This window comes from Toxotes jaculatrix, chromosome 12 (assembly GCF_017976425.1).
Source record: "Toxotes jaculatrix isolate fToxJac2 chromosome 12, fToxJac2.pri, whole genome shotgun sequence".
Classification (NCBI taxonomy): domain Eukaryota; kingdom Metazoa; phylum Chordata; class Actinopteri; family Toxotidae; genus Toxotes; species Toxotes jaculatrix.
In genome coordinates, this window is record NC_054405.1 from 26,261,688 (window position 1) to 26,278,762 (window position 17,075).

The 17,075-nt window shown below is 47.2% G+C and overlaps 3 protein-coding genes across 9 annotated transcripts in view; 1 reads left to right on the forward strand and 2 right to left on the reverse strand.

Annotated features, from left to right (window-relative positions):
* The window catches only part of alg8 (ALG8 alpha-1,3-glucosyltransferase), a 6,269-nt gene extending 5,353 nt beyond the window's left edge, over window positions 1–916 (reverse strand). Inside the window, exon 1 of one of the 4 annotated variants that reach the window (XM_041052353.1) lies at window positions 804–916. Coding sequence is in view for 1 of the 4 variants with exons in the window: in XM_041052352.1 (XP_040908286.1) it covers window positions 612–700 (89 nt within the window). In the remaining 3 variants the exon portion in view is untranslated. Of the gene's footprint in view, window positions 1–611; window positions 748–803 lie in introns of those variants that run through there. The other 3 variants (XM_041052355.1, XM_041052352.1, XM_041052354.1) reach the window with 3 other exon arrangements.
* A 64-nt stretch (window positions 917–980) lies between these two features.
* Window positions 981–4,516, forward strand: ccdc90b (coiled-coil domain containing 90B). 3 transcript variants are annotated; one of them, XM_041052356.1, is made up of 9 exons: window positions 985–1,215; window positions 1,630–1,749; window positions 1,830–1,933; window positions 2,010–2,111; window positions 2,620–2,661; window positions 2,794–2,865; window positions 3,109–3,162; window positions 3,663–3,777; window positions 3,906–4,492. In XM_041052356.1, exons 1-9 carry the CDS (start codon window positions 1,167–1,169, stop codon window positions 3,959–3,961), a joined length of 714 nt encoding a protein of 237 aa, XP_040908290.1. In that variant the 5' UTR covers window positions 985–1,166; the 3' UTR covers window positions 3,962–4,492. The 3 variants fall into 3 exon arrangements, with proteins under 3 accessions (XP_040908292.1, XP_040908290.1, XP_040908291.1); XM_041052357.1 differs by lacking the exon at window positions 985–1,215 and adding an exon at window positions 1,222–1,361 and having other exon boundaries at window positions 3,906–4,499; XM_041052358.1 differs by lacking the exon at window positions 2,010–2,111 and having other exon boundaries at window positions 981–1,215; window positions 3,906–4,516.
* A 323-nt stretch (window positions 4,517–4,839) lies between these two features.
* pcf11 (PCF11 cleavage and polyadenylation factor subunit) lies at window positions 4,840–16,606 on the reverse strand. 2 transcript variants are annotated; one of them, XM_041052351.1, is made up of 17 exons: window positions 16,233–16,606; window positions 13,863–13,988; window positions 13,274–13,456; window positions 12,139–12,393; window positions 10,686–11,704; window positions 10,371–10,545; window positions 9,668–10,067; window positions 9,237–9,380; window positions 7,578–8,872; window positions 7,264–7,330; window positions 7,020–7,145; window positions 6,663–6,786; window positions 6,269–6,452; window positions 5,998–6,153; window positions 5,685–5,777; window positions 5,398–5,433; window positions 4,840–5,309 (listed from the first exon to the last, which is right to left on the reverse strand). In XM_041052351.1, exons 1-17 carry the CDS (start codon window positions 16,473–16,475, stop codon window positions 5,079–5,081), a joined length of 4,857 nt encoding a protein of 1,618 aa, XP_040908285.1. In that variant the 5' UTR covers window positions 16,476–16,606; the 3' UTR covers window positions 4,840–5,078. The 2 variants fall into 2 exon arrangements, with proteins under 2 accessions (XP_040908285.1, XP_040908284.1); XM_041052350.1 differs by having other exon boundaries at window positions 7,020–7,148.
* Window positions 16,607–17,075: the final 469 nt, after the last annotated feature.

The following is a 17,075-nucleotide window of genomic DNA, read 5'->3' on the forward strand; positions in this document are numbered from 1 at the left end:
TCACAGACACTCAGACACACAGAGACACACAGATACAAAGAGATACAAAGAGACACACAGACACACACAGACACTCACAGACACTCAGACACACAGAGACACACAGATACAAAGAGATACAAAGAGACACACAGACACTCACAGACACACACAGACACTCAGACACTCACAGACACTCACAGACACACAGACACTCACAGACACACACAGACACTCAGAGACACTCATCTGTATGGACTGTCCGTTTACATTAATGTTCTCAAATTATTAATAATCCGCGTGAAACTTTACAACTCAGGTTCAAACCTTCAGGCTGTTTGACTGAACGAGCCGGGAGTTAATAACACGTCGAGTTCACACAACAGCCGCTGCTCCCGTTACATAAAGTAAACATAACTAACGACTGCTCACAGTTTATTTCTACCAGCTTCCCCCAAAAAACTACACGTAAACATCTTCGTTAACGCTGATATTTAATTGGAGATAATCTTTTCTAGCTCGTCGCTGTAACCCGGAAGCTAACAAGCTAAACTTAACGTGTAAAAAATAACGTGTTGGTCCTGAAGCTTCCGCTGAATGAAACCAGTTCACGGCTCATTGTTTGCACTCACTATGCGCTGATGAAGAGACATTTGAACAGAGAAACTCCCAGTGCTAACGCTGGAAACCAGCGCCCGCTGTCCGCCACAGGCGCCGCCATGACACCGGAGTTGTTGATTTTGTACGCGCAACTTTATTGACAGCTTCGTGCCGGAGACAGTGACAATTAAAAAAGTGAATCCTCTGCTCTGTGATTACTTTACCGTTGTTTATGATTTTGTTTTGTTGTTGTTGTTTATGTTTTGTTTGTTGTGATCCGCACAGGAGGTGTGTAGAACACAGGACAGCACTGATGAAACATCAGGAACAGCAGAAAAAGCATAAAGACAAAGGAAACAGAGTACCAGCTCACAGGAAGCGTGAGCGTAGCTTCCACCACTGGGGGGCGCTGTCTCGTGATCTCACCATGAACACACCCGTAACTTTGAGTAGTGTCATAGCGTCCACAGTAACTGTCCCTGAGTATCCGGTCGGCCTGCGGCGTGTGTGTCTGTGTGTGTGTGAGTTTCGCGATCAGCTGGAGTCTGTCTGTTTTACTGAAACCTGGGAACAGAGCAGCTTCCGGGATGAACGCGCTGCTGCGGTGGAACCTGCGGCGGCTCGGAACCTGGAGAGGTGAGTCCGGGCTGAGTTTCTGAGCAGGACAGTTCCGGTCAGAACGAAAGGACCTGGTTCAGACCTCAGGCCCACCTGTGGAGGAACTTAGTCACCTCCGTCCAACCGAAACCGGATCGGTTACAGTCCAGAACCGACTGGACCAGGTTTGGAAACTTTTGACTTGCTGGGGGATCAGAAAGAAAAGAAGTGGGCAAAGTGTGTTCAGTTTAAAGTTCTGGTTCTCTGCAACATGATTAATACTGACATTAATATCAGTTAAGTAAGATTAATATTCAGTTTAATAAATAAAACAAGCAGCTGCTCCAGCTTCTTATTTACCTTCAGAGACGACATCTGATCCTCAGAGACCAGGACGAGGTGTCCAACTATTCCAACTATTCCACAAAACAGATGTGTGTGTGTGCACAACAGATTTCCATGTGACAGCACCTGTGATGACCTTTGACCTGAGAAAAGTTGAACTGAAGCCTCTGGAGCAGCGAAAACTCACCTTTGACTCCCACGCCATGGTGACGGAGCTGGAGAGCAGCGGTGAGGAAGATGAATCCTCGCCTCAGTTTGGATTCTGTTTTCAGCCTCTTACACCAAATCTCTTTATTTTTTTCATCCAGGTTTTGAGAAGCTCCAGGCGGAGCTCATCGTTTCAGCTCTGGTGACTCTGACTACAGCAAACATGGACATCGTCTATAAAGACATGGTGACCAAATCCCACCAGGTAGGACGCAGGTCACAGCTTCTCCAGGTGTGGCACAGAGCTGCTCTCCACATGTTGCCCTGTGTGTTACCTCCAGGAGATCACTGTGCAGCAGATCATGGCTCACCTGGACTCCATCAGGAAGGACATGGTGATCCTGGAGAAGAGCGAGTTCGCCAACCTTCGATCTGAAAACACAGTAACACAGCGCTCTTAAATTAAAACTTTATTTCTCTCTCATTGATTATTGAGGTTTTCTTCAGATCCTGATCAGTGAACAGAAATGTGCTGAGACCACACAGGCACTCAAATGATGTGGGACATTAAACATTAAAGAAATATCACATTTATTTTTTGTGCCTTTTTCATTGAAAATGAGTTTTTTTTAATCAGTTATTTGAAACTTTTCTTTCAGGTTTTCTAGTGAGACGTCGTGTGAACGTCTTTAACTGGTTTTCTTGTCTCTACCCATTTTTCATCTTGTCTGTTTGAAACTTTATTAATGCCCCAGAACAGTTATTTTCTCACATTTCCAAAAACCATAAATGATCAACATCACATGATCAAACTCTCCAACATTTGTGGCATCAGCTGCAAACTAACGAATCATCACTGCTGTTCGTTGATCACATCCTGTCAGCTGTGTTTCAAACTTCATAGACCACGAATTTGTTTTTGCTATTTGCTGATGATTTCTTTTCCTGCAGAAAATGAAGCAAGAGCTGGAGCAGCTACAGAACAGACTGAAGGTCAGAAACTGGACTGTCCAGCACTGATACGGTTCTCGGTTCTGATGCCAAACATTTATAATATCAGAGAAAATGTTGTTGTGTCCTGAGCTACGTGTGTTTGTTGATGTGTTTATGGATTTTTTTGTTCAGGAGGAGAGCCGGAAAGTCAGAGAAGAAACCAAACTGGACATCAACCTGGAGAGCAGCAGGATCTCTGACATGGTGAGTCTGTGCGTCAGTCAGTGAACGCAGCACGGCTCAGTCTCTACAGCACATCCATCAGTCAGTGAACGTATCACAGTAGGTGCAGCAGGTTCAGTCCTCCATCTGTGTCTACATGGGATGCATTCAGGTGCAGTTCTGAGAATGGGAAACAGTCACTGCAGTTACACTCATAGTAAATGTGCTTTGGTTACAGTTACACACATTCAACACAAAACACCTGAGTTTGTGTTTTTCTGTCAGTTTACTGAGCAGGAGAAGAGACTGATGGAGGCCACAACAGAGTTCCATCACAAGGTGAACAAAGTGCCGTAACACTGCTCTAACACTGCTCTAACACTGCTCTAACACTGCTGTAACACTGCTGTAACACTGCTGTAACACTGCCGTAACACTGCCGTAACACTGCTCTAACACTGCCGTAACACTGCCGTAACACTGCTGTAACACTGCTCTAACACTGCCGTAACACTGCCGTAACACTGCTCTAACACTGCTCTAACACTGCTCTAACACTGCTGTAACACTGCTCTAACACTGCCGTAACACTGCTCTAACACTGCCGTAACACTGCCGTAACACTGCTCTAACACTGCTCTAACACTGCTCTAACACTGCTGTAACACTGCTCTAACACTGCCGTAACACTGCTCTAACACTGCCGTAACACTGCCGTAACACTGCTCTAACACTGCTCTAACACTGCTCTAACACTGCTGTAACACTGCTCTAACACTGCCGTAACACTGCCGTAACAGTGGGCGGATCATACGTCACCGTGTGTTTGATGTGTTCAGAAAGCCGACCTGGAAAACGACAACATGGAGATCAATAAGAAGATCGACCTGGAGGTGGCCTCGCTCAAAACTGTCCTGGAGTCTCTCAAACTGGAGACAGTCCGCTACATGGCAGGTAATCAAACCCCCCTCCCCCCAGACTAAGGTGACCTCATGAGTGTGAATGCAGATGTCTTCAGTGATGTGTTGAGTGTGTGTGGAGGACTGTGGGTGAAGCCGTTGTCTGTCCTGTGTCCTCCCCAGCGACGCTGTTCTCCTGCCTGGCCATCGCTCTGGGAGTCTACCGGCTGTGGAGGTGAAGGATCTGCTGTTTCAGAGTTGTTAGAAACCTTTTTTTAATTTAACCAGTTTAACATTCATTTGTAAATTGTTTTAATAATAGTTTTTTTATCCATTAAATATCATTTAAAGAAAGACTTCATGTTTCAGTCTGTGATGAATTCATCCATAAAACCTTTTGTTGATTCCTGTTTTTATTTTAACAGTTTGTAAGTAGAATTAGGTAAAAGTACTCAACTATTATTTCATTCTGATCATTTTCTTCAATAGTCAACTGATGTATAAACATTTGCACTGAACCTGAAGTGAAACCTGCAGTTTTAGTCCAAACCTCAGCATTAATAAAAAAACCTAATTCAAATTATTAAAATAATTCATTAAATGATTTTCTGTCAAATAATGAATCGATCAGTTTGTAAAGGGACGAACTTCAGCTGTCGGATAAACATTCATCTGAAATGTGATCGAGCAAAGTAGCTCGAGTGAAAGCACTTTCACTTTAAACGTGAACAGTTTAAAGGCCCGTGAATCAGTGTGAAATAAAAACATCAGAACAGGAAGTTTAACCCACTGAACCTTTATTTTTAGTTGTGAAACCTAAATAACAATAAAACTTAAAGAGCAAATCACTGTTCACACGAAACACGTTTCAGACTCTTTTATTGAAGATCAGAGGAAACAAAGGAGACGACTCGGATCCTCGACGGAAACCAACCCTGAAGAGCAGGTGGAGCCTTCGGTCGTCCAATCAGACGATGCTTACCTTGAACGTAGCCAGTAACAACTCAACACCTGCAACTATCCGTCAATAAACCAATCAATCAACCAATCACGTATTTACAGACTGTAACGGGCAGCAAACAGCAGCCGCTGGATTCAATCACTGTTACACCAGAGATACCAAAAATACTTTAATTATAAATTAAATCATTTACAGCTTCGACCCAAAGGAAACAAAACATGAATGTTCGACAGTTTCAGTGGTGGAGTCTCAGAGACCTGAAATGGTCGCGCACAATCCAAATACAAAAATGTATTGAAGTGAATGTCGCCGAGGCTCCGCCTCCGCTTGCTTAAAAACACCTTTTCCTCCAAAAGGGAAAAAGTGACGGAGGCTGAGCAGCAGCAGCAGCGTGGTCACACTCTCTTTTCTTCTGATTGCACTTCATCTGTTAAAACCTCCTGCTCCTCCTCTGTTTTCACAGCAGGAAGCTCGTCGGCCTCAGAGTCTGCTTCCTGTTTGACTGAGGCAGAGGCGGCGGCGCAGGAAGTGTCCTCCTCTTCTTCTTCGGTCTTTACGAAGACGCTCAGCGGGTGATCGGTGAGCACCTTGTTGGGCGACGGCGTGACATCGAGATACGACGACGTCTGAGGAGAGAAACAGCATCAGGTCAAACGTCTGGCACTTTGATGGTTAAATATTTCAGTGAATGTGATTGGTTCTTCAGTCACTTACATTTTTATAATCTTCAAAACAGGAAGGATGGAAGTTCTGAGAAAACAAAACACAGGAGCATCAGTCAAACTGTCAGAAAGGCCACGGCGGTTTCTGATCTGGACACGTGTTTCACTGTGGGACACGTCCACTGACCCTGATGTCAAACACTGAGACGTCAGAATTTTAAAATCGGAAACAAAGAGTTTTTCGCTTCTGCTCAAACCAGTTTTCAAACTGCAGTGAGACAAAGTGTCTTTGGACGTCTGCTTGCAGCAGGCGGACAGAAGACAGGTCGTTTGTCGTACCTTGTCGTCCACCCTGATGGCGTTCTTCAGGAACCAGTCCTCCTCCTCCTCCACCCAGTACGTCTCAAACGGCTCCTGACAGATTTCACACGACTGCAGGAAGAAGAACACGACATGTGGTTTGTTTTATTTCTGAAAATCTTCATCTCACCTTCAGCGTCTGTGCTGATGGTTCTCCACTCGCTCCTGTGACCTGTGACCTTCTCAGCACCAGCCAATCACAGCAAAGAAACTGCTGTGTCTGAATCACTATGCACCACGTTCCCATATACACTGAGCACCATGATTCTTTCATTGGCTGATGAACACTGACCTCGCCCACTTGGTCCTTGGTGGCTCTCACACTCTGGAACTCCTTCTCCTTCGCGGCCGCCTGGTTCTTCTGAACCTCCTCCTCATTCTCCTTCTCAAAGAACTGACTCTTCGCTCGCTCCTCCAGGTCTGCGATCTCCTCAAACTCGATCCAGTCCTGATGGACACACACATTTTTTTTAACTGACGTCACTGGAAAATGATGTGTAACACTGTGTGTGTGTGTGTGTGTGTGTGTGCGTGCGTGCGTGCGTGCGTGCGTGCGTGCTCACCCTGAGGCTGTAGTACCAGCGGCGGTGTGTGACCTTCTTGCTGGCCACCTTGCCGGCGTGGTTCTGTCTGAAGTGCCAGTCCAGGTGGTCGGCGTACATGTCGGTCTGAGCGGCGGTGAACCTCATGCTGCACAGACAGCACTGGTTCCCTGAGTACAGCTTGGTCACCACGCTCTCGTACCGCCTGGGGAGGGGGAGGGGTTAAACAGATGTAAGAACCTGACTTTGGCTGCGATTGACAATTATTTTTCATATATTTAAGTGTCCGTCACAGACTCAGGTGCCACGTGTTTCTTCATGATTACCAGAACACATTAGTTCTGTGGATCGACCGACTGATTAAAAGCCCGATGAGGCCCCGCCCCATCTCTGAGGCGGCCGCGTCCATACTTACGGTTTCATGTCATCGATGGTGAAGCTGGTGAGGTCCGGTACATCTTCCTCCTCCTCCACCTCCTGCTCCTCCTCCTCCTCCTCCTCCCCCCCCGGTGGAGCTGCTGGAGCTGTGGTGGAAGATTCTGGAAAAAGAAACACAGTTTTTAACAATTTGAACAGGCTCATAAAGTAACCATGGCAACAACAGTTTTATGAAACCCGGCAGTGTACAGAGATTAAAGCGTACAGGAAGCAGCACATTTCAAATTAAGACTTTTTAACAGACACTTAAAAGTTTTCCATGGTCAAATGTCAGAACACGAGTTTACACAGTTTCCATGACATAAACATGAACCTATATGAACAGCTGACTGACCGTTACTGGGAGTCGGCACGGCGTCGGGCTGCGAGGGTTTGATGATGCCGGTGGAGATGAGTTTGGACAGCAGGTCGTTGACGTCAACCTGACCGAAGTGGTTCTCTGGAGGGACGACCTGTGGAGCTGCTGGGACACAGACACACTCACCAGTTAGAAACTGGTTTTAACTGGACTGAACAAAAATCTGACTTTAACCCACAAAGAGCTACAAGTCAGCGACAGGGTCGGAGGATGATCTTACTCTGAGGTCTGAAAGGCACCGGGTTCTGGGGCAGGAACGGCTGGTTCATGTTTCCCATCATGTTCACCTGTAAACAACATGAGAGGATTTAAACAGAGACGGGGCTCACCTGAGGGTCTGAATATTCACATTCTAACCCGGGATCTGAAGAGAACATGAAGTGAACATAAAACAGCTCTAATAAAACTAGAAGTTCTGAAAAGGCCGTATCTTTACTCTTATTTTCATCTTTGATCCATCAGAGATGATCGACCAATGTAAACACAGAACCATAAGCTCCAGGTGAGTCTGTGACTGACAGGTGCGTCACTCACCTGCTGCTGCATGCCGACGGCAGGAGCTGCGGGGTTGTAGAAGGGGGCGGGGCCCGGCTGACTGAATGAGGGAGCCGGCTGCATGTTGAAGTTTCCTGCCTGCAGGTTCGGCTGCGTCGGGAACGCCATCGGCCCCGCAGGGAACTGAGGGTTCATGGATTCTGGGAAACACTGGGGGGCCATGCTGAAGTTCTGCTGGGGGCCCATGGGATTTTCGTAAATGGGTGGGGCCATCGGCCTCATGGGAGGCTGCAAGTTGTGTTGGGCAGGAAACCTTGGGGGGCCCTGCTGCCCGGCAGGGGCCTCGAAGTGCAGGGGCCCACCTTGATGGGGCACGTTGGGCATATCATACCTGGGACCTGGCTGGCCGGGCCCCTCAAACCTCATGGAGCCCATTTGATTTGGAGGGCCCTCGAAGCGCAAAGGTCGCTGCTGCTGGAAGCCCACTGGCCCAGGTCCAGGAGCCATGTTGTTATCGAAGCGCCGCGGTGGTTCAAAGCGCTGCATCGGGCCCTCAAATTGCCCCGGTCCAGGCCCCTGTCCTACAAACCTCACTGGGGGCTGCTGGCCAATGGGGCCATCAAACCTCCCAGGGCCCTGAGGGTGACCATCAAACCTCCCCATACCATCCCCACCTCTCATTGGACCATGTGACATGTGGGGCCCATCGGGGCCATCGAACCTCTCTGGTATGCTGTGATGAGGCGGCCCGCCACCATCGAACCTGCCGGGACCCTGGTGGTGAGGCCCACTCAACTGTGATGAGTCATCAAACCAGCCCGGAGGGTGTGGTCTGGGGGGGCCTAGGTGTTCGGGCCCGTCGTATCGGGAGGGTGGGTGTCCTCCATCATGGGGAGGCGTGTGTCCCGGGGAGTTGCTGTGCTGTCGGACAGAAGCCAGTGGTCCCCCGCGGGCCGACACCTTGAGGATGGATTTGGGGGGAGGGGGTGGGTGAGGAGGGGCGACATCGAGATTGAGGGGCCCGTCGTCGGAGTGCTCGCTGTTGGGGCTCTCAAAGCGTGGGATGGGGCTCATATCTGCTGAGTCCTTCTGGTGAAGAGGTGACAGGCGCTCACGCTCAAACCTGGGGGCCGGGGCGTCCAGACCGGCCGGGCTCGGACAGTTCCTGTGGACCACTGTGCCAGAGGGCGGGGGTCCCTCCGGCCTACGAGGGTCAGGGTGTCTGGGGTCGACAGTGGGGGCGTACCTCCGTGGAGCATCATATCCGCTCTTCTGGTCTTCACGTTCGTCGTAACGTTGGCGCTCAGTCAGAGGCGAGTTCCACTCTCTGTCACCTGGAAACGACAGATACAAACTCATCAAGACGTTTTCTGACGCCCTGCAGTCGACCCTGTCAACGGCCGAAACCTGTGTCTCACTGACTGACGCTGTGACTGGGGTCTGATGTGGCTGTGCTGAGTAATTCAGGACGAGCGTGTGAGCTGAACTAATCCTAATTCAATGTGTAAACTGTGATCTCTTTAGAAGAGTCGCTAACCCTGCCGAAGTATCACTGATCGAGACCCTGACACCCCGCAGCTCCAGAACCTGACCTCTGACCTGTCTGTGGATAAAGATGCCAGATAACAGACCAGATCACAGATCAGTGTATCAGGTATCAACACGTCATGATGGATATTTTGGGAGCAGAGGTCTTACTGGACTCTCTGGGGTCGGCTCTCCTCCTGAAGCGAAGGCCTGGCAGAGATTTCAGAGTGGGGAACTCTTTGCCGTGGTTGTACTCCTCGATCATGGGGCCCAGCGGAGGTCGCAGCTCTTCGCGCTCTTTACTCCGCCTTTCACCTGTAAAGAGTCATTAACCAGTGGCCATCAGTGACTCAGGCCTCAAAAACTGGAATCAGCATATATTTGGAATTTTTGCCAGAAAAACTAAAAATGTTTTGGCTACAACCAATTTTCCTACAGCACAAAGGGACAAACCCACAAATATTCAGTTTTCTATCATTGAAAACCAAGTTTTCACATTTGACAGCATGAAATTTATAGATGAATGAATCACTTCCCTATTCATTTTTGTTAAGTGACTAATAAATGAACCAACTAATCACTGCAGATCAGCCTCAGCTCACCTTGTCTGTCCCGTGGCCCCCGGCTGTATTTATGTGATGACGGGTGTCCGGCGGTTCGGCCGCCGCTCGTCTTCTCACCCTGTCCCGAACCCTCAGCATCCTCTGGACTCTCCTGGCCCTCCCACTCCTCCCCGGCCACTCGGTGAGTGACCTGAGTCTTTCTCAGTTTGGACTTGTGCTCGTAGTATGACAGCTCTGCCGCGTTCATGCTGTCGTGGGGGCGAGTGGAGGGGGGCGTGGTCAGCAGCGACTGTTTCTTGGCGGAGAAGTCGATGGAGTCGTCCCAGCTCTCCGAGTGCTGCTGCTTCTCCTCCTGATACTGGAAGAAATGTTTGATCTGGTGGGCCATGTTCAAGAAGTCCTCCTGGGAAATCTCCCCACTCTCCAGACGCTTACTGGCCTGCAGAGAAACAGAGACGACGACTTTCAGAGGGAAAGTGAGGACAGCGCCTTGTTCTCCAGCTGCTCTGACTGAGTCTGCTTCTTCTATTACTTTATACATTTAGAAGGAAAACACTTCTATGGCAAAATGGGTGCAGAAACCTAAAGCTTGAGATTTTTATTCCGACCTTCATATCCACAGACTGAAACGGTTTGCTGTCCCTAACCCAGTGGCTGCTGCTCTGCAGCTCTGTCTCTCTACATTTCTGTGAGTACAGTGGTCTTTGCAGTAAACCTGTGTGAGAGGTGTGTGTTAACGTACTCTCCTGAGCAGGTCCTTCTTGGAGGCCGAGTTGAGGACTTCAGGTATCTGCAGGTTGGCGTCCACGCTGAGGCGGTGCTTCGGGGTTCGGGGGGTGGTGGGGCGATTCGGGGTGCTGTACGGTTTGTGTCTTTGAGGTACAGGCTTCATGTGAGAGTCCTCTGACAGCTTCAGGCTGAAGGGGAAACAACAACTCAGTCACTTTCTGTCTGTAGTTTAAGCCAATTGAGTAAAACTGGTTTGTACATAAAATGTCAGTAATTAGTCACATTACTAATTTACCACTTACTAACACAGTTAAAGTAATGCACTCACTGTTTGTTCTCCTCCCAGCCGCTCCTCCAGCGGTGAGGAGCGTCCTTGGTCTCCTTGCCACCACCGTCGTGGCTACGCGGGGAATGAGAGTCTCTGGACTCAGAGTGCCGGTCCTCCGACGGCCTCTTTGACCTCCTGCTGTCTGATTGGCTCTTCTTGGGAGCGAGCCGGTCCTCTCGGCCAGGCTTGAGGTGCTGAGGTTCGTCTGCACGGACCCTTCTGGGTTTGCCTGGTTTGTGAGAGGGTGACGGGGACATTGAGCTGCTCCTGGCTCTGCCCTTGGGCGACCGCCTGTCCTTCCTCTTCGGGGAGGAGGTGGGGGAGCGCGACCTGGACCGAGACCGGGTGCGTTTCCTGGCGTGCGTTCGGGCGTTACCTCCAGTCTTGAACTCAATCTTCTCTGTGGACTCCTCGCGGGTGTGTTTGGTCACTGAGCCGTTCACCAGCTTCCCTTTGTTGGACCTGTGAGGCTCTGCCGCCTGTGCCACCTCCTCTCGCTCCTTCTTGTCACTGCATCTCTTCTTCTCCTTCAGTTCGTCGTCCTTGGCGTCGCCAGTCTTGTCCTGAGTGCGCTTCCTAAGCCTGGGATCTTTCTTCGTGCCGTCGGCTGACTTCTGATTCTCAGTCTCCACCTGTTTGTTTTTGCTCTGGACACTTTTGGCCATCGGAGACGGCGACTTGGACTTTGGCTTCTCCTCTAACACATCTTTCTTCGACATTCTGGCCTTGTCCGGCCGGGTGGATTTCTCTGGCAGTCGTTTCTCGGGTGTCGGGGCAGGACTTCCTGTTGTGGAGGGAGTGTCTTTTCTCCCAGCGGGCTGTTCTTTGGGCTGCGAGGCAGCTGGGGTGCCACTGCGGTTCAGACGAGGGTCTCTGGTGGATGGCTTGGCATCGGACTGAGTCTGAGGAGGGATCCAGGGTCGGACCACAGGGGCAGCCGTGCTGATGGGCTTTGGCGCCGTGCTCAGTGGTGCCGTAGTGGAGACCGGAGCCGGTGTTGGTAATGCAAATCCACCAGCCTATAGACACAATACACAAGTGTTGGTGCTTCTGTTTTACCAGTGGGAGAAGATTTATATCTAAACCACGAGGAACAGATGCGACGACAGACTGAACTGAACTAAATATAAAAGAGCCCCTCTATTCAGAAACGTGCCTCCTTCTTGCTGGCCGACTGTGATGTTGTTCACTTGACTGTGCAGACTTCAGGTTTCTCATGATGCTGCACGCTGTAATGAGCTATACAACTACAATTTTCATTGACTGATTGTAAAGTTTAGCTTTATGAAATTATTCCTCCTCTCCACTCTGGCCACAAAGAGATCACATCTTGAGGCAATTTTAAATCATGTAACTGGGAACAAAACCTACAGTCCTGGTTCTGATTTAACCTAAATCAACAAGCAGATTAGGAATCAGATTTTAACTATAAACCAGCCCTTGTTGGTCCTACCAGCTGTGCTTTGGTCTGCTCCAGCTCCAGCTCGATCTTCTTCTGCTGAAGCTCCAGAAGCTGCTTCTGTTTGGCCAGCAGCTGCTGCCGGATCAGCTGCTCCTGGGTCAGGCTGGACTGGCTGATGGCAGGGGCTGCCTGTGGAGCAGCAGCAGGAACAGGAGCAGGAGCAGGAGCGGGAGTGGGAGCAGGAGTAGGAGCAGGAGCGGGAGTGGGCTGGGAGGGCGCTGGCGGTGGGGAGGATGCCTCCTCAGACTGGAGACACACCAAGGTTATTGAGTCACAGCCAAGGTGGAGGAGGAGGAGAGAAAGAGAGAGGTTTTAGATCTTTAGTCTGGTTGAGAGTTTCTGCTTCTGATGAGTTTTTCCTCTCTCAGAGACTCTACTTTGCCTCCACAACATCTCAAAGGGAAAAAACTAACTTTTTACTCCACAGCATTTATCTGAAGGCTGGATTTACTGGTTAATCACAGATTCTGACTTAACATTCAACAGAAGGTGATAAAAACCTTGAACCTCGCTGAATTTTTTTTTCAGAGAAAAAATCCATTCATTCATTTTAAAATTTGAATGAACAGAAACCAGAGAATATTTGGCTTTTTTGTTGTTATTTGATTCAATAAAGAAATCAATGAGCTAAATAGTTAATTAATTTTTGGGAAAGGTCACTTAATCTACCTGAACAACTTCCTGTTTACTTGTGTTCTTTAAAGGTTTGAGTAGTGTTACAGCAGTTAGAGAGCTGCGAACTCCTTGTAACTTCGTGTCATTCAGTTCACGTGCTAAACACATTTTGCCATTTTCATGAACTATGAGTTGTGATTTTTATTGAGTGTGAAGCGATCAGCATTAAATTACCTCAAAACACTGACACACTTCTAAGAAGATTAAGAAACAAGTTAAGCCTTTAAAAAAAAGGCAGGTTGAACTAGTTTGACTGGCGTTGTTTTTAACTTTAACTTTTAAACTTTGCAATGAAGCAAACTACATCGAACAAGCTGAAAAACGTTGCTACCACAGCTGCTCACACGCTCTCCAAGAACAAATCAACACATTTTATTTAGATGTTAAAGTACGGCAAAAAAAAGCAAAGGCACAGTTGCAGTCTGATGTGGTGTTTGCAGCACATACACACCTGTTTTAAAAACTTGGGGTTGACGTGAATGCTGGCGTTGACGGTGGGCGGCAGCGGCTTGATGGGCCAGGCCGGGTCCAAAGAGTTGACCCGGACGTCCAGCGCGTACAGTTTCTTCAGAGGAAACACGTCGTCCCACGTCGATCGTAACTTGAACAGACTCTTTCTAGTGTTTTCATCCACCTACAAACACAGGACATGACTTGGTCCACAGCTACCAACAAAAATCTAAAACACACTCAGTATCATCACAGCATAGGGTAATACAAATCTTTTACATGTGTTAGTTCTATTTTCATTACAAGTAAAAGGGTGAAAATATACTTAAAAATACTGCTAAACACTTTCTGAAGTTTAAGTCAAAGTCAAAAAACAAGAATAATTTTATGAAATTCCAAAAGTGTGACATTCACCCTCCCTTGCACACGTTTATTAACAGGCCTATGTTATGGCATTAAGTACACAGGAGCAGAGTGCAGGTGACTACACAAAGAAAGCAAGCAACACAACAAACAGGAGGGAAGTGGGCTGCTAAGCTTTTCAGTGACTAAGTTTTAACAATGCCAAACAGCAGTAAAGAGAACTGTACCTTTTCAAAGACACATATAAATGAAGTGATTAGGTTTTTAGCAAACACTGCAAGGTACTCTCCTCCAACATTCTTCACTATGGAATCCACTAAGTACAAAACTGGAAGCTTCTCGGTGGGTGGGGCCTGGAGCAATAGAGAACTCAACAAGTTTAGAAAACAACAGGGGTTAAAGCAACATTTCAGAACAAAAGCTCAAATTACAACGACAAAGGATTCAGGATTCCCCCTCACCACCCACTGCGTGAAAGATTTAGATTAAAATGTGGAAAATCCAAAGAAGAAAAAAGTCCGTGGAAAAAGTGAGGAAAAGGTGTAAGAGCTGACTCTTCAGATGGAAAAAAAAACATGAAAGAAGTCCGCTTTACAAAAGACGTTTCTTCAATCAGGAATCAAAAGAGGCAAAAATAAATTCCTTCAGAATCACACCAACTGTTTGACCACAACACGATTAATCCAAAAACAAGAAACTATCGGCAAAAATCTGTCATCTTCAAAAGTCAATCAGTCAGTTCAGTGCCTGCAAAGATGGATCTGAGGAATGATCCTTCTCCCAAGTCAGCAGAGAAAAAACAAGTCCACGATGCAACGGGGGTCAAAAAGGAGCCCAGTCAAGTCCTCTGGAATCTTTTTACCTCCAAAGAGGGTTCTTCCTTAAACCTCTCTTTGTACTTTACCCTGATGACACATCAGCCAGTTTAACTTCACACCCAGTGATTTTAATTCACCCACACGGTTTCACAGTTTGACCCCTCAAAAGGTTTTTCTTCCCTCAGTTGTTGAAAAACACTGAGAACCCATTAGAAAATAGGACAGGTGATTTGTCAGCGTTTAAAGAAGCTGTGAACTGAATCTAAACTCTACACACTTTAAACAGAAGTCTGTGACTTAACTATGCAGCATCAGTAGAGTTTATACTGTTTGTACAAGCAGTCCAAACAAGCTGAGTCAGACTCAGCCGTGTCAGTAAATGTAAACCGGAGTCATACCAATAAATTACACTGGGAAATAAAAAATGACAAAAAGCACATTTCACATTTTTTATTATAACATTTTAACCATTCAATGACATTTCAGTGATTCAAGATTCACTAGTGAATTAATGCAAATAAAATTTGATCGGATCTGATCAGCCTTCAAGTGACCGACGCTTTGTTCCGCCAGGTGTTAAAATGCAAACACTGACCACAGAAGCAACTGGGGCAAACGAGGGTGGAGGGGGCTTTATAGAGGCCCAGTCTCCTGTGTTAAACAATATCTACCCGACTGTATTTATTAACAATAAATTAGACTATAAACCATTCAAAACACACAGGTTTGGTCTGGTCTCACTCAGCAGATGTAAAGACAATGGCTGCAGGAACACAGTGACGAATGGCCAAAGTACTTCCTGTGGTTGGGCAAAGTCGGGGCTGCAAACTGAGTCAAAATCCACTGTAACTGAGCTTGTCGCCCTGGGCTCATTAAGTGAGTTTTTGCAGACAACTTGTGCTCTACAGCACCACTACCTCACGCACTTTGTCCATTAGGTCAGACTACTGTTTATGATAAATGACACCGTCCAAATACTAGTCGTGATAAATCAATTTAGGTTTGCACCAAACCTGGTGGAGGGATCATGCCTAGTCCAGGGAAGAACCCATTACATTTTGGTGCAGATCTAGTTAAAGGGGCAGATCTAGGCATTTTATCATTTCCTCTACTACTACTTTTCTACATCCTTCCTTGATTTTGTAACTTACTGTGGGTGGTGCACTCAACTCCACATGATTTCTATCTGCCGCCTCCTATCTCCTCCTTCTTCTTAAGCACCCCCCCCCCCCCCGCCAATTGGTTTACAACTTTAGTTTAATTTCTTGCAGCTAGATGGCAAGATGGCCCCTTTGGCAACGATTTACAAACTCAACATCACTTTTAATGGATTAACTGACCTAATAAAGCGATCTTTAATCACATATTTTGATCTCGGCGTAAGCGGTTTACATTAACTTAACATTCGACACAAAGGCCTTAAAGTAAGAAACTGAACGGTGGATTTTCACTGAGGCTGAGCTGGGAGCACACCAAATTAAAGCTCACTCTGAAATCAGGACGGCGAGTTTCGACAGAGTAACTTCCAAAATCATGGCTACCTTTAAAGTAAGCTAAATATTAATATGTAAACGGGTTTTTGACTTTAAGACATAAAAACTGAGTTAGAGGAATGCAGCGCCACTGGATAGAGCTGCGAACCAGAACAACACCGAAATGTAACGTATCTATGTGACATGTCGTAATGTTAGCCGCCATGCTAGCACATCGTCGACTGGGCCTACTACATACACCGACATAAAGAATCTGAAATTGAAAGTATTCTATATTCATAAAAACCTTGCTTATTTGTGCTTCAATAATTGCGACGATATCCTTGGCGAAGTTGAGGTTTTCCTCGGCCAGAATGGTCAGCATGTTGATGTGCGGCTTGCTGTTGAACGTCAGGTCTTCGAGCGAGGACTGGTACTCTCGGCAGGCATCTTCCCTCGCCGCCTTGTCGTCCATCTTTGAGCTTTGCGACCCGGTGAAACCTACACCAGCCTTATCAATACCGTAACCATTGATCAACAGGCAGTCCATTAACTCATATACCTAACTGTAGCTAACTGTTCTGCCCTGACTCGGTGAAAAATAACGCCACTTTCGTGTTTTTAATTCGGACGCCGCCTGCCGTCGTTCTCTGCTCGCTTTCGACGACAAGAAAATGGCGACTGTAAGTAGAAGGCTCCAACGTCACACAAAAGACTTTATACCTCTCATGACGTCAGTGCAGTCCCATTGGCTGGTTTCAAGCCGTTTGTGCCGGGGTTGTGATTTTGATTGGTTCGATAGAATAACAGTCACACGAGTGAGCCAATCATATTGAAGCGGTTTGAGCTTATTATTACATAACGAAAGCCACAACCGAATGATTACCGAACAACAACATGAGGCCAAAGTACGTAGGCTAGGGTTTAAGATCGATATGGTAATACTGACAAATCTACCATAAAGAAAGGCCCATAAATCATAATGTAACGATGAAATATGTTGAAATATATTAAAACATGAAACATGTTTTACAAGCACACGATGTAGTATGCTTACATGTGATCAGTGTGCAGCTACATGCTGTACACGTGTGTATAAATTTGCAAAACCTAATGGCCTCTGGGTCGGAACCCAGCTGGTTAGTTCAGT

What these genes read in the sequence shown, in the direction of transcription:
- pcf11 (XM_041052350.1), bottom strand. Translation starts at nt 16,475, where the DNA reads ATGGACTGCCTGTTGATCAATGGTTACGGTATTGATAAGGCTGGTGTA. An exon ending in TTGAAGCACAAATAAGCAAG is followed by an intron (nt 13,989 to 16,232) that starts GTTTTTATGAAT and finishes CTATTGCTCCAG; the next exon opens with GCCCCACCCACCGAGAAGCT. An exon ending in CCATCAGGGTGGACGACAAG is followed by an intron (nt 5,434 to 5,684) that starts GTACGACAAACG and finishes TTGTTTTCTCAG; the next exon opens with AACTTCCATCCTTCCTGTTT.
- ccdc90b (XM_041052356.1), top strand. Translation starts at nt 1,167, where the DNA reads ATGAACGCGCTGCTGCGGTGGAACCTGCGGCGGCTCGGAACCTGGAGA. An exon ending in TGGTGACCAAATCCCACCAG is followed by an intron (nt 1,934 to 2,009) that starts GTAGGACGCAGG and finishes TGTTACCTCCAG; the next exon opens with GAGATCACTGTGCAGCAGAT. An exon ending in CAACAGAGTTCCATCACAAG is followed by an intron (nt 3,163 to 3,662) that starts GTGAACAAAGTG and finishes TGATGTGTTCAG; the next exon opens with AAAGCCGACCTGGAAAACGA.